Consider the following 13,802-nt stretch of genomic DNA (forward strand, 5'->3'; position numbering starts at 1 on the left):
GATCCGCGTGCCTACGTCTAAGACAACACTCGCCCGAAGATCGCAGTGAAAAATACCATTCTAGCTGAAATAAGAAACGTGTTATCACCAGACTCATCCTTAGATCCAAGACTGGAGCAGCTTTCTACCCTGGTCGATACTAGCGCAGAGCGAGATCCCATTCTTGTCTGAGGTGGGATACTTGTCCCAGTCACGGTCAGAAGTCACATCTGTGAGCTGCTGGAGGCTTTATCCGGTGTCTGTAAGAAAGAATAGGTAAGTTCTGACAAATAAGGAGCTTAGGTATTGTGGTAGCTCGAAGGCCCTTAGGCCATACTAGAACTTATAAACTATTAGCCAAACATTAATGATAGGCGTAACACACCGGGCAGTAAAGACGGTACTGTAAACTGATCAGAAGGTGGTACAAAAACCTCTTGTGGAGCAACTCACACTTAGGGTCCAGATCATGCCACAGTAACCTCGACCATCCGTACCTGACACGAGAGTGTCTGACCTACCTGAAGGTGGAGTATCCAGTTATGTTGCTACTGAGATCCGCTCTGTGGTACAGAGATCCACTCCGTTTGGACATGGTAGCTGTTTACATTTAACTGTTAACAAACCACAGATGTTACTGGCTATGAAATATGCAGCTGAAAGATGTCAGACTCACATGAAAGAGGCTTGAAATCGCAGCTGCAGCCCGCCAGAGGTAATAAATGCCGGCACCTCACCTCGAGTGGTGATTAGACGGGAGCTAGGCAAAGGCTGCAAAGGACCCTGAGGAACGTGAGAGAGGGTGCTCCTGACTCATCTGACAATGGGACAGTAGAATCGGGCCGATGTAGTCGATGGACTTCGGGTACATTTGAGTTACCGGAAAGATGGTGTGTATTGACTAAACCTGTCTGGTAGAGGACTATCCAAGTGCTCGATAAGGGATAGAATACTGCTGCAAAAGGACGCCAGGAACCTGAATACGAGGGCGTCTGACTCACCTGAATACGGTACTGAACACCAGTACCACTGAAGCAGTCAACCCCAGACACGTCTCCACAGTAATACGGCCATTTCAACCACTGTACCTGGTAGGTGGTGCGTTTGAAGCCTGGATAGTGGATATAGTATAGCTGCAATCGGCTCTAAGTATCCTGTGAACAAATCAGCGTGGAGAGAACCCGGAGAAGGATATAGGAGACAGCCGTTTCTGTGTTGCGGTGCAGTCTAGGCCTGGATACCTGACGACCTTAGGCAGAATAACGGCTTCACGTGTAGTAAGCCGTACCCTGAAGTCTGTATTATAGTAGATTCTGACCTGTCAATTCTCTTGATGGTAGAACAGTAGGTCTGGGATCAGAAAGAGACTAAACTCTACTATCTGTTGTGCACCAGGGGTGCAACTCCTGGACCTGCGAGTTGTGGACAGCTTCCATATCCACTGAGCCACAGCAGACAATTGCCAGGTAACACGGACTTCTATCCAGCTGGAAGTCCAGCCCAAAACACTGCAGACGTGAAGAGATAGAAGCAGCTCATTCTGCTTAGGGCAGTGTGAAGCCAGTGTCCGGAGGGGGCTGCAGAAAAAGGATGGGCGAGTGCCTGTGAGCTATGGAAGCAGTTGCTATGCCAGGGCTCCAGCATCAATATGTGTGAGGCAATGATCGAATCTTGTTCTACTGAAAATTAAGGCACATATCTGCAATTGCGGTGGAACTTTCTACCAAACGCCATGCCGCAATTACAGTAGACAGCAGCGAGGCTCTACATGGCTCTGTGTGCTATGACACCAGACATACTGATGCACTAGAGACTGCACAGCAGATTATTATGCCAGTGGCCGTATGGCTCTAGAGTACAGTAAAGTCGGTGACTGCCCGACTCCAGAGTACCATTACATCAGAGACCGTACAGCTCCAGAAAACCCATTACATTAGTGACTGTACGACTCCAGAAAACCGTTACGTCCGGGACTGTACGGCTGCGGGGTGCTATTCCGCTAATGACTGTCCCTATACCCCTATCGATTGTACGGTACGACTATAGCGCATATCACATGAGACACACTAGCAAAGATGGATTCTCTGCTCCTTCACTGGACCTGCGGACAGTGAGGCCCTGCTTAGTTTTACTATGAGGGGCTTATACTCCGCAACGTACCTGATTAGGCTGAGCGGAGATAGACAGGAAAGAGCTGGTCCTGCCAGGTGAAGGCACTAACCGGGTCCCACGCTGGGAGAATGCCAAGGAAGACGCTTCTCGCTGCAACAGAATGAGCGCGCTGTGAAAAACACCGCTCTGCAGCCCGCAAGGAGACGGAGCTAAACGTCAGCTCTGGGTGCAGGAAGATGGCGGTGATGGCTACTATCTCTGCACCGCATGTGAGGCCGGGTAGAGTGGGCGGAGCTTGCGCTGGGAAGTGAGGGGAGACTGGCGGGAAAAAAGCCCGCCCGAATACAGAGAAGACAGGGGGCAGAGCTACCGAGAACTAGGCCGCAATAAAGCCGGGGCCTAAGATTAGTCCCTGGAAACCGCCGACGGAGCGGGGGCGGCGAGGAGGCCCGGAAAACGCTGGCGCTTTAATCTGGATCCTATCAGATGCAGGGGAAAAATGGTGGGGCGGGGCACCGCGCTGAGGAGAGCAGGCTGCTGCCCACCGTCGCCTATTCTGAGGGAAGACACTAACTGAGGAAAGCCTGAAGCGCACAGCGCCCGGCGAAAGGAGGGTGAATGATCCGCCGACCCTCAGCCGGGAAGTGAGCTCCCCACAAGTGCGGCAGGAGAGCGGCCAGGGGAAAGGGATGTCCAGTCCCGAATATAAGCTGGGGCCTAAATTACCAGTGACCGTCTACACCTGACAGGGGGTTTCCTCTTCTTTACCCATCTTCTTAAGGTGAAGTCGTCTGACGGTTGCCAGACGTCACGTCTCCTCCAACTAACAGGCTCTGGTGGGCGAGTAGGTGGGAGACAGTGGGCCAGGACCGGGTCTGGAACACCTAAGCACGCTTATGTGCTAGGGGATGGGGTCCTGCCGTCCAGACATATGAGGATACGGGGTGGCAGTACATGCCGTACTCATAGTCTCTGTGCGGGAGTACAGTAGTGACCATTCACACTGTATCCCTCCGGAAAACCTGAAAAGAAACGACGCACATTGAGGTAGATAAGGGTCTAGTGAAAGACTCGTGTCCACCTCCTACTGACACTAAGCTAAACTGAACATCCTACTTCCTGTCAGTGGGGTGTACACTGTGGAGGAGGAGCCAACTTTTTTTTTTTTCTGCATAGTGTCAGCAGCATACACCCATGGTTCCTGTGTCCCCCAATGAAGCAAGAGAGAAAACTGCATCGAGAACCCGGATAGCTCCCGATAATCAGCTGTTCGGCTCCGCAACTGCCTGTGACGCTGTGTGACAGTCACAACATATGCATGGACAGCCCAACAAAAAGGCTCTCCATGCATGTGTTGTGACTGTGACACAGCCGCGACACATGCAGCTGCGGCACCGAACCGCTGATCATCGGGAGCACTCTAGGTATCATGGTTCCCGATGCAGCTATTCGGTAAGCACTATAGCTATTCAGATAAGGAGTTATCCAAAGCTATTCGCTCATCACTAGTCACTACAGGAGTAGTCTGATTTTTTTTTTTTTTTTTTTTACTTTAACACCATGTTTGGCCACTTTTCAACATAAAAGAGGTGGTCAACCGCCTTTAAATTTGCTTAAAAAAAATGTATCTCATGCAATAGCGATGCTTTGTAAAAGCCAAAATAATTAAAAGGCTTTAATAGCAAATGTTAAACAGCAAAAGGACGCTTTGTTTGAATATAGGAGTTTTTCAGATACCAATAAAGTGCAAGATTAAAGCAATATTCAATATAAAAGGTAAGTAACAGAAGAAAAGTAAAATAAACTCCCCAATGATAAAAGTTAAGACTATTCCTCGTCTGTGAAGCCCACCACAATATTATGCATCTCAGATTGTTTTTCACATTAAGCCTTGCCTCCACATTCAAGACTCCATAATCAGCTACGCTCATGTGTGCAATTTTCATCCTTTTACTTCATTGCACTCAATGACCATCTCGGTTTCCCTCTGGATCTCCGAAAAAGTGGAGGCTAAAGAGTGTGACATCAGCCTTAGCATTATAAGACTTGTGGTGCTTTTCTCTTTCCACTACCAGGATAAGATGGTAAAACTACACATGTATCTCATGCGATGCCATACAGCACCTAGCACCCAGAAATATTTGCATGCAGGAGCATACTGGGCAGAGGGAGGCCAAAAGGACACTCATTTTTCCCTGTCTGGTGAATGCGGGCCTACAAAACCATGAATGAATATGATGGTTTCTCCTGGCATATACATTAAAAGTACTGCACTAACAAAATGTGCATTTAGACTTTGCAATACTTTGCGTCAAGTATTGCTCAAAATTAAGCTTCTAGAATTTTTCCCAGCCTTAGGTCATCAACATTAATACAGTCCAGGTCTGAAACCCAGCACCGTACAATCACATAGGAGCAGAACTGTAATTCTCGTTGAAGAAGATTGCAGCTGATCGGTCAGGGTGCCAGATCTAGGAGCGGACATTAACCAATCTGATGTGAATGAACTATGATACTCTGTGGTTAGATCATCAACATAATAAGGCTGGAAACTACCAGAGCCATTAAGCAAAAGATCTATACACATTTCTAAATATACGCATCTAAATTAAAATACCTATTGAGACACAAATATATGTAAATCATAATGTAACTTACCACATTTTTCGGACTAGAAGACACACTTATTTCCTCCCAAAATGTGGAGGAAAATGGGGGGTGCATATTATAGTCCGGATGTACCAGCTCTGGCTGTGGTGGGGGAGTGGTTTCAGCAGAGCAGCGGGTCACAGAGGCAGAAGCCGGCGGCTCCAGCTAACTCCTGTTCCCGCTGCTAAAGAGAAATGAATATTTACTGCATTCCACACCCATGGGCGTGAAGGGCAATGAATATTCATTTCTTTTTGGCATTCTGGCTTGATTGGCCCCACTGCGGTCCTGATATGCATGTCTGCATCAGAAAAGATTTAAAAAACAAACCATTACACTTACCTTCCGCCGCTCCCTCGCAGTGTCCTGCTCCATTGCCAGCAGCTGCTTAATGCTTGTAAGCAGAGAATAGCAGGGACGTCATGCGCTGCTCACAAGCAGAGCACAGCTGCCAGAATACTCGCCGAGACTGTTCATCGCAGAGAGCAGCGAGTATTCATTGCTCTTCAATAGCGCGCAGTGTCAGCCACCGGCTTCCTGCTGCTGCCGGCGGCCACATGTGCCAATACTTAAGAGAAATGAATATTTCTGACACTGACACTGTGCGCTACTGAAGAGCAATGAATACTCACTGCTCTCTGCAATGAACAGTACACCAGCGAGTATTCCGGCACCTGTGCTCTGCTTGTGAGCAGCGCATAATGTCCCTGCCATACGCTGCTTACAAGCATTAAGCAGCAGAACAAGATGCTGCCAGGGAGAAGAGGAAGGTAAGTGTAAAGTTGATTTTTTTTTTTTAATCTTTTCTCATGGGACCATGCATACCAGGATAAGGATGAGACCATGCATACCAGGATAAGGATGGGACCATGCATACCAGGATAAGGATGGGACCATGCATACCAGGATAAGGATGGGACCATGCATACCAGGATAAGGATGGGGCCATGCATACCAGGATAGGGATGGGGCCATGCATACCAGGATAGGGATGGGGCCATGCATACCAGGACAAGTATGGGGCCAATAATATGAGGACAAGTATAGGGACCTTGCATACCAGTATAGGAATGAGGGTGATCATTCCTGCCAGGATAAGGATGAGGGGGACCATTCCTACCAGGATAGGGATGAGGGAGACATGCATGCCAGAATGGGTATGAGGGCCATGCAATTCAGGAATTCAGGATAGGAATAAGGGGGTCATGCATACTAGGATAGGGATGAGGGAGCCATGTGTATCAGGATGGGGATGAGGGGACCATATTTACCAGGATAGAGGATATTAAGTACAGATTTGACCACAATTTTTGCTTAATTTTTTTTCCCTCCTAATTTCCACCTCTAAAACGTAGGTGCGTTTTATGGTCCGGTGCGTCGTATAGTTTGAAAAATACGATACCTGTAAAGTCTCAATGGCTGCAGCTTTAGTCCTCCCCACCGGTCTCAGTTTACTTCCCTGAACTGCTCATTTGCTATCACATGACTGCTGCAGTCAATCATTGGTCACAGCGGTGATGATGTTGTGGACAGTAAAAGACCACCGGAACAAGTAACTAGTGTTTAACAGAACACGGCCACTGCAGGAAGTAAACAAAGACCACCAGGGAACACAGGAGACGCAGACTTTAATTATCAGGCGGCTAAAATTACGGCATGTCAGAATATTTTCTACCTTTAGCCAAATTTGGCCGATCCCAGAAAACCCCTTTAGTGAGGACAATGTAGTCAGGAAACTCCCAAATCCAAGTTGGCCATACCCAAGAGATGAATCTTGGTGGATCTAGCTGGCTTCATAACATGTATGGGACAGTGTAATCTTCAAGACATGATTCATATATGCTGGATTATAACTTTCATAAACCATTATTTCCCCAGGCAAAGAATTGTACTGAGTGACTGGCAGCCTAGAGAGGCCTAAAGAAACGATATGGGCATCTCAAGTCCTGTAAGGCACAAAGCTTTTTATAGTATAAGACACGTGCAGGTCCCTACCCCTGATTGCAGATACAGCCCTGCAAACAAGAGCTGGTATACACCTCACTATAGGTCTAAAACAGTGTCTTCAGTTGTGCATATCTCCCAGGACACACAACATGATTTCAGAGATCTCCAGTTAATCTGAGTGAGCAGATGAGATGAAGGAACCCCACACACACCATTGCTCACCAAGTTCACACCGTTTTAGAGCTTAATTTTTAAATACTCTTTTGGTAGCTTGTGAAATGGAAACCTCAGGAGAACATTTCACATCAAGACATTTTATGGCATTTCGAACAAGGTTCTCAGCATGTGGTGCTCAAAGTGAACGTGGGGAAACGTCCTCCCACCTGTTGCTGAAGCTTCAGAAGCTGCTGTTGTTTCTCTTGAAGTACCTGGAGCTGCTGTTCGGCGGAGGCCATTGCGTGAGAGAGCGACTGTAGAGCGACCTGAGCGGCAGAGCTCAGAGCGGTGGAAGCTTCTCCCACTGTGCCAGCAGACAAGCCGCCCACTGCTGGGGTCACGCCAAACGTGCTCACTGGCATAGGGCAAAAGACAAAAACAAGCATGTTAATAAAAGGAAACTTATGCAGAAATCGCAAATAGCTTTGCTTTATGGAGATTGGCTGTCATTATTAAATATCTTTGATTCACTGGAAATTTCCCCAGAATATGCATTTATCTGCATGACCCACTCAGAGGAGACATTGGAAAAATTTTCAGCAACAAGGCTGCTACATGTAAATCTTCCTATAGAACAGGGGTCCCCAACCTGTAGCTCGGGAGCCACATGTGGCTCGCGGTCCCATGAATTATGGCTCGAGGCTGTCTGCCAGCTTGGTGCATTTGCTCCAGGTCTAACAGGTATAAAGAGCAAATCTCAAAATGGTGAATTTTGAGGGTAGATCTGGATGCACATATACTGGTCTTAGGGGTTTAGAGATAATTTAAGCAAGGTACGCTGGAGACAGGATGATACTACCTATCAGAGGAGGTGCCTGAAGCTGGATGTGACAGTGTGTTGGGAGTGCTGGATGGGAGAATACTGAATGGGGGTATTGTGGGGACCTCTGGATCTAGGTATACTGCTTTGAGTTGATTTCTGTGGAAAAGCTTTGGTTATCATTATACCCGTAATGGGGGCTCTGGTTGCCACTAGTGTGAGGGGGGCAGTAGCTGGATGTGGCTCGCGATCCTCTCTCAGAGATGAACATGGCTCTCTAGGTCAGAAAGGTTGGGGACCACTGCTATAGAAGGTGTGGAAGCAGCTCAGTCCTCATTCCTCTACCTGCTATGTACAAAGCTATACAGGGGCAAAATGCTGACCAAGGAACCAAGGAGGAGAAATATAGTATTTCTTCTACATGGTAAGATTGGCTGCTCGAGGATGTACTGATGATGGAAATAACATTTTAAGGAGTTTTTCAAGTGAATCAAAAAGCAGAGTACAGTCAGTAATAAAGCTAAAATAAACAGATGCATACACTTCACCCTCCATTTCCTGATCTTCTTCTGGTTTTCCATTTATCTGCTGCAGTGGTGATTTCCCATACAGAACACCACATGACCACTGCAGCCAATCACTCAGCACAGCAGTAAAAAATGAAAAAAGAAAAAAAAAAAAGACCACAGAGTCCAGTAACTGGCTGCAGCGTTCACCTGGGTAAATAGGATATGACAGCTGCAGCCAAGGAAGAAGGTTCGAGGGTGAGGATCTGGAATGGTGGGGATGAAATATGGAACTATGATTTACGTAGTTTAGCCATGCTGTTGCACGAGTGCAGCTTTCTAACTTAAGGAGTTTTGTCAGTGGAATTGTGACAGTCCCCATTTGTATGGGCGATCACGTCACCAAATGCATGTGATAGACCACGGAGAGAAGAGGATGAGACTCTAGTTTGCACATAGCCAAAACCATGTACACTGCATACTTGCAGTCGCGTGACCACCTACCCACACGGGGAATACAGGGGAAGCATGACAGTGTGTGCATTGCACACCGCCAGGTTTCGGAAGTATGAAGTCATGCAGATGGCGGGCGACTTTTCTTCTCAGCCCATTTAAAGGGAGTCCATCACCCCATTTTTGGCCTATCAGCTGCCGGCACCAGGGGCTTATCTCCAGCATTCTGTAATGTTGCAGATAAGCCCCCGATGTAACCTGAAAGATAAGAAAAAAGTTAGTTTATACTCACCCTGGCGTTCGGTCCGGTCCGATGGGTGTCGCTGTCCGGTCCGGCGCCTCCCATCTTCATACGATGATGTCCTCCCTTACTGCTTCCTCGGCTCCTGCGCAGGCATACTTTATCTGCCCTGTGGAGGGCACGGTGAAGTACTGCAGTGTGCAGGCGCGGGACCTCTCTGACCTTTCCCGGCACCTGCGCACTGCAGTACTTTACTCTGCCCTCAACAGGGCAGATAAAGTACGTGTGCGCAGGAGCCAAGGGATAAGCAAGGAGGAGAACATCATCGTATGAAGATGGGAGGCGTCGGACCGGACCGCGACACCCACCGCACCCGACCCCCAGTGAGTATAAGCTAACGTGTTTTTCTTATCTTTCAGGTTTCATCGGGGGCTTATCTACAGGATTACAGAATGCTGTAGATAAGCCCCTGATGGCGATGGCCGCAGCTTATAGGCTGAAAACGGGGTGACAGATTCCCATTAACTCAAACTTCATTTTTAAATATAAACATTCAGCAGGTTTTTGCTTATATTTTATTTAATTTGTATCTACACAAACCCAATTAAATTTGCTTCTGCTGGTAGAAAGCTGTGGATCTCATACATAATTATGCCAACATAAAATATCAGCAAAATATTGTGGCAAAAAAACAGGGATTTTTGTGTGCACTCACCGTAAAATCCTTTTCTCCGAGCCATTCATTGGAGGACACAAGACCATGGGTGTTTTGCTGCTGCCACTAGGAGGACACTAAGCAAATACACAAAAAAATTGACTCCTCCTCCGCAGTATACACCCTCTGCTGGCTCTATCCTGAGCCAGTTCGGTGCTAAAGCAGTAGGAGTTCACAAATAGCAAAGAGAAATGCAACATGTCAAAAACAAGTAACAACCACAAGCCAACAGGCTAACAGGGTGGGTGCTGTGTCCCACAATGATTGGCTCCGGTAAAAGGATTTTACGGTGAGTACACACAAAAATCCCTGTTCCTCCTTCTCCTCATTAGGGGAAACAGGACCATGGGACGTCCTAAAGCAGTCCCTGGGTGGGAAACAGCACAGCAACTGAAAATTTATGTACCAAATAATTAATCTGGCCTACAGATGAGATACTGCCGATTGCAGAATCTGTCTGCCAAGAGCCGAATCTGAAGGGGCTTGAGAATGAATGCTGTAATGCTTAGTAAATGTGTGAAGGCTGGACCAAGTTGCAGCCTTGCACATTTGCTGTGCCCACACCTGGTGCCGAATGGCCCAGGAGGCCACCACTGACCGAGTGGAGTGTGCCTTGATCCCCGCTGGGATAGGCTGACCTCTGACACGAAAAGCTTCTTGGATTGCAGAGGGGATCCATCTGGCTATAGTAACTTTAGAAGCAGGTAGGCCCTTTCTGTGTCCCTCCGGAAGCACAAAGAGGGAATTCGATTTACGGAAAGACGCTGTTCTGGAAATGTATTTCCCGAGTGCCATCACCAAATCCAAAGTGTAGAGGGCTTTCTCAGTACGATGGTCCTTGGTTGGGAAGAACGAAGGCAAAACTATGTTCTCATTCAGATGAAAAGAAGAAACGACTTTAGGTAAGAAGGACGGAGATATTCTTAACACCAGCTTGTCCTGGTGGAAAACCAGAAAAGGAGGTTTGCAAGACACAGCTGCCAATTCAGAGACCCACCTGATGGATGTTACTGCCACAAGAAAGGCAACTTTCCAAGAAAGAAGAGTGAGTGACGTATTATTATCTATTTATATAGCGCCATAAATTCCATGGTGCTGCACATGAGAAGGGGGGTTACATACAAAGTTATAGCCATCGTTAACAGTAAACAAATTTACAATGACAGACTGGTACAGAGGGGAGGGGACCCTGTCCTTGCGGACTTACATTCTATGGGATAGTGGGGAAGAGACAGAAGGTCGGGGGTGCAGCAGCTCTGGTGGTTTTGAGGCGGCGGCTTGGGCGGTGGTGAGGCGGCAGAATGGTTATTGCAGGCTGTAAGCTTTCCTGAAAAGATGGGTTTTCAGGTTCTGTTTGAAGGATCCGAGGGTGGTGGATAATCGGACGTGATGAGGCATGGAATTCCAGAGGATAGGGCATATTCGCATCCTGCAGGGGTTCGAAGGGGGCCTCTTGCAAGGCACCTAGGACCAAATTAAGGTCCCAAGCTTCCAGAGGCATCTTGTAGGGAGGGACAAGGTGCGACACTCCTGTATGAAGGTCTTGACCTGCGATTTGGATGCTATTCTTGGCTGGAACAGGACGGATATGGCTGAAATTTGGCATTTGAGAGAAGCCAGAGCCAGGCCTGAGTCTAATCCTGCTTGGAGAAACTCCAGAATGGAAGGGATAGAAAACACAAGTGGGGAACATCCACAGGTTTTACACCAAAAGAAAAAGACCTTCCAAACACAATGGTAAATGCGCACAGAAGTAGGTTTCTGGGTGTTGATCATGGTGGACGCCACTTGCTGTGAGAAACCGGCCTGGGCTAGGATCCAGGATTCAATGGACAGGCCGTTAAACTCAGCACTCTCGAGTTATGACGGTAAATGGGCCCCCGAGAGAGGTGGTCTGGGCAGTCCAGTAAACGCCAGGGAACGACGTCGTCTAGTTGCACCAGTTCTGCGTACCACGTTCGGCGTGGCAGGTCTGGAGCGACGAGAGTCACAGGATACCCTCCACCCTGATCTTTCAGATAACCCTTGGGATTAGCGGAAGCGGCGGAAAAATGTAAGGGAGGCGAAACTGATGCCACGGAAGCACCAGGGCGCCCGACCCAAAGGCTAATGGGTCGCGGGACAGAGCTTCAAATGCTGGAACTTTGGAGTTTAGCCTGGAGGCCATGAGGTCCACATCCGGGGTACCCCAGGGCTGACAAATCTGCTGAAAAACTTTGGGATGAAGGTAACACTCTTCCGAGGCCAGACCCTGACGGCTGAGAAAATCTGCAGCCCAATTCTCTACTCCCGGAATATGAACCGCTGAGATAACTGAATGGTTCGTCTCGGCCCATTGCAGAACATGTGCTATTTCGAGCATCGCTGTTCTGCTCCGTGTCCCCGACAATTGATGTACGCCACCGCCGTGGCATTGTCCAACTGGATCCGAATGGGAGTTGATGGAATCGATGAAGGGCCAGCCTGATTGCCCAAATCTCGAGGATATTGATCGGGAGACGCGATTCCTGAATGGACCAGCGTCCCTGAGCCGTGTGGTGACGGAAGTACACTCCCCAACTTAGAAGACTGGCATCAGTGGTCACCACCAGCCAGTGAACTGGTAGAAAGGACCTTCCTTGACCCAATGAGGACGTTGACGTCCACCACCTGAGAGACCGCCTGATCAGGGGGGACAGGCGAAAACGGCGGTCCAGGGAGGCCGGATTTCTGTCCCAAGCTGACAGCAGTGCTTGCTGCAGAGAACGAAGATGAAATTGGGCAAATGGTACTGCCTCGATCGACGCCACCATTTTCCCCAGGACCTGCATGCTGAACTGCAGGGAGTGGGGGTGGGCAAGATAAAGCTTCCGTGGCTTCCTGGATCAGCGTCGAGATCTTTTCTGGAGGGAGAATTACCAACCCTCAGGAAGTGTCCATGATCATTCCCAAAAAGGAGATTTGCTGGGATGGGGCTGGGGAGGACTTGTCTAGGTTCACTAGCCAACCTAAACGAGAATGTCCACAATGACGCTGACACGCTCAGCACAGGCCTGCAGGAACGAACCCTTGATGAGGAGGTCGTCTAGGTAGGGTAGAACCACTACGCCCTGATAGTGCAGAATAGATATGACGGCTGCCATGACCTTGGTGAACACTCTGGGGGAAGTGGCAAGACCGAAGGGCAAGGCCGTGAACTGAAAGTGCTAGTCTCCGATGGCGAAGAGCAGAAATCTTTGGTGACCTGGGAAGATTGGGACCTGAGGAAGTCTCTCGTGCGGCTGATGAAGGGCCCTCTATGGGGGGAGGGGTGCTTGAGGAGGAATCACAGAAGGATTCTATAGCTTTAGCTAGGGAAGCAGCTCACTCGGGTGGACTAGGTCCATTAGGGTCGGCATTAGCAGGGGGCTCCTGTGCACATGAGGGGTCACAGGCCACACATATTGCAAAACGGTGTCTGCATGGTAGTGGGGCATTACATGCGGTACGAGACATATTGCACAAAACTGCTGCATAGAGGCTGCTGCAGGGAAGCAGTTAAGCGCTGTGTATTAGCTTACCCAGGTCCTATATCCGTGCCCCCAGAGAAGGTTGTCACTGCTGCCAGAAGTCCCATGTGCGGTGAAAGCGGCAGAGAAGTGGGCGGAGCCGAATGGGTGGGCGGACCTTGGCCTATCACAGCCAGAAGCCGGGGCCTAAATCTGTGGCGGCGGCGCGGTGACGGCGGCAGCGCTTTGAGAGACGCAGTGGACAAGGCGCCTATCACCCTGGGGGCCCGGACATCTACATAGGACCATGGAGGAGTCCTCCCCTTGCCGACCAGGGGCGCTGCTCTACTTACAGATGGCAGCAGATGAAGCAACGTTGGGTGCGCTGGGCCACAGGTGGAGATTTCTGGCCGCACCATTCCTCCTCAATCCACCATCCCTTTGATAGGGAGGTGGAGACACCAGCCGCTTTCAGACAGTGGTGGTGCAGTGGAGCCACACAGACGCCTCATGGGAGCCTCTGCCAGGGTAAGGCTACTTTCACACTTGCGTTTTTGCGCACAAATGCGCATGCGTTTTTTTTTCATAAACTTAACATGGGTGCGCACGTCAGCTCAAAAAAAGCATGCTTTTTTTTTTTTGCAAAAAACAAGAAAACGCATTAAAAACGCATGATGCGTTTTTATGCGTGTTTGCACTGCGCATGCAGCGCACAAAAACCCAAGTATGAAAGTAGCCTAAGTCAGGTAAACCATGG

The 13,802-nt window shown here is 48.8% G+C and overlaps 1 protein-coding gene across 7 annotated transcripts in view; it reads right to left on the bottom strand.

The window, feature by feature from the left end:
• BIRC6 (baculoviral IAP repeat containing 6) overlaps positions 1-13,802 on the bottom strand; it is a 471,996-nt gene that overhangs the window by 320,525 nt on the left and 137,669 nt on the right. For 6 of the 7 annotated variants that reach the window (XM_073557613.1, XM_073557616.1, XM_073557614.1 and 3 more), the window contains exon 24: positions 7,071-7,258. In XM_073557613.1, coding sequence (XP_073413714.1) covers positions 7,071-7,258 — 188 coding nt within the window. The remainder of the gene's footprint in view (positions 1-7,070; positions 7,259-13,802) is intronic. The other variant, XM_073557615.1, reaches the window with a different exon arrangement.

The sequence above is a fragment of the Dendrobates tinctorius genome, unplaced genomic scaffold (genome assembly GCF_039654945.1).
Source record: "Dendrobates tinctorius isolate UK_male_01 unplaced genomic scaffold, ASM3965494v1 ptg000250l, whole genome shotgun sequence".
Lineage (NCBI taxonomy): Eukaryota > Metazoa > Chordata > Amphibia > Anura > Dendrobatidae > Dendrobates > Dendrobates tinctorius.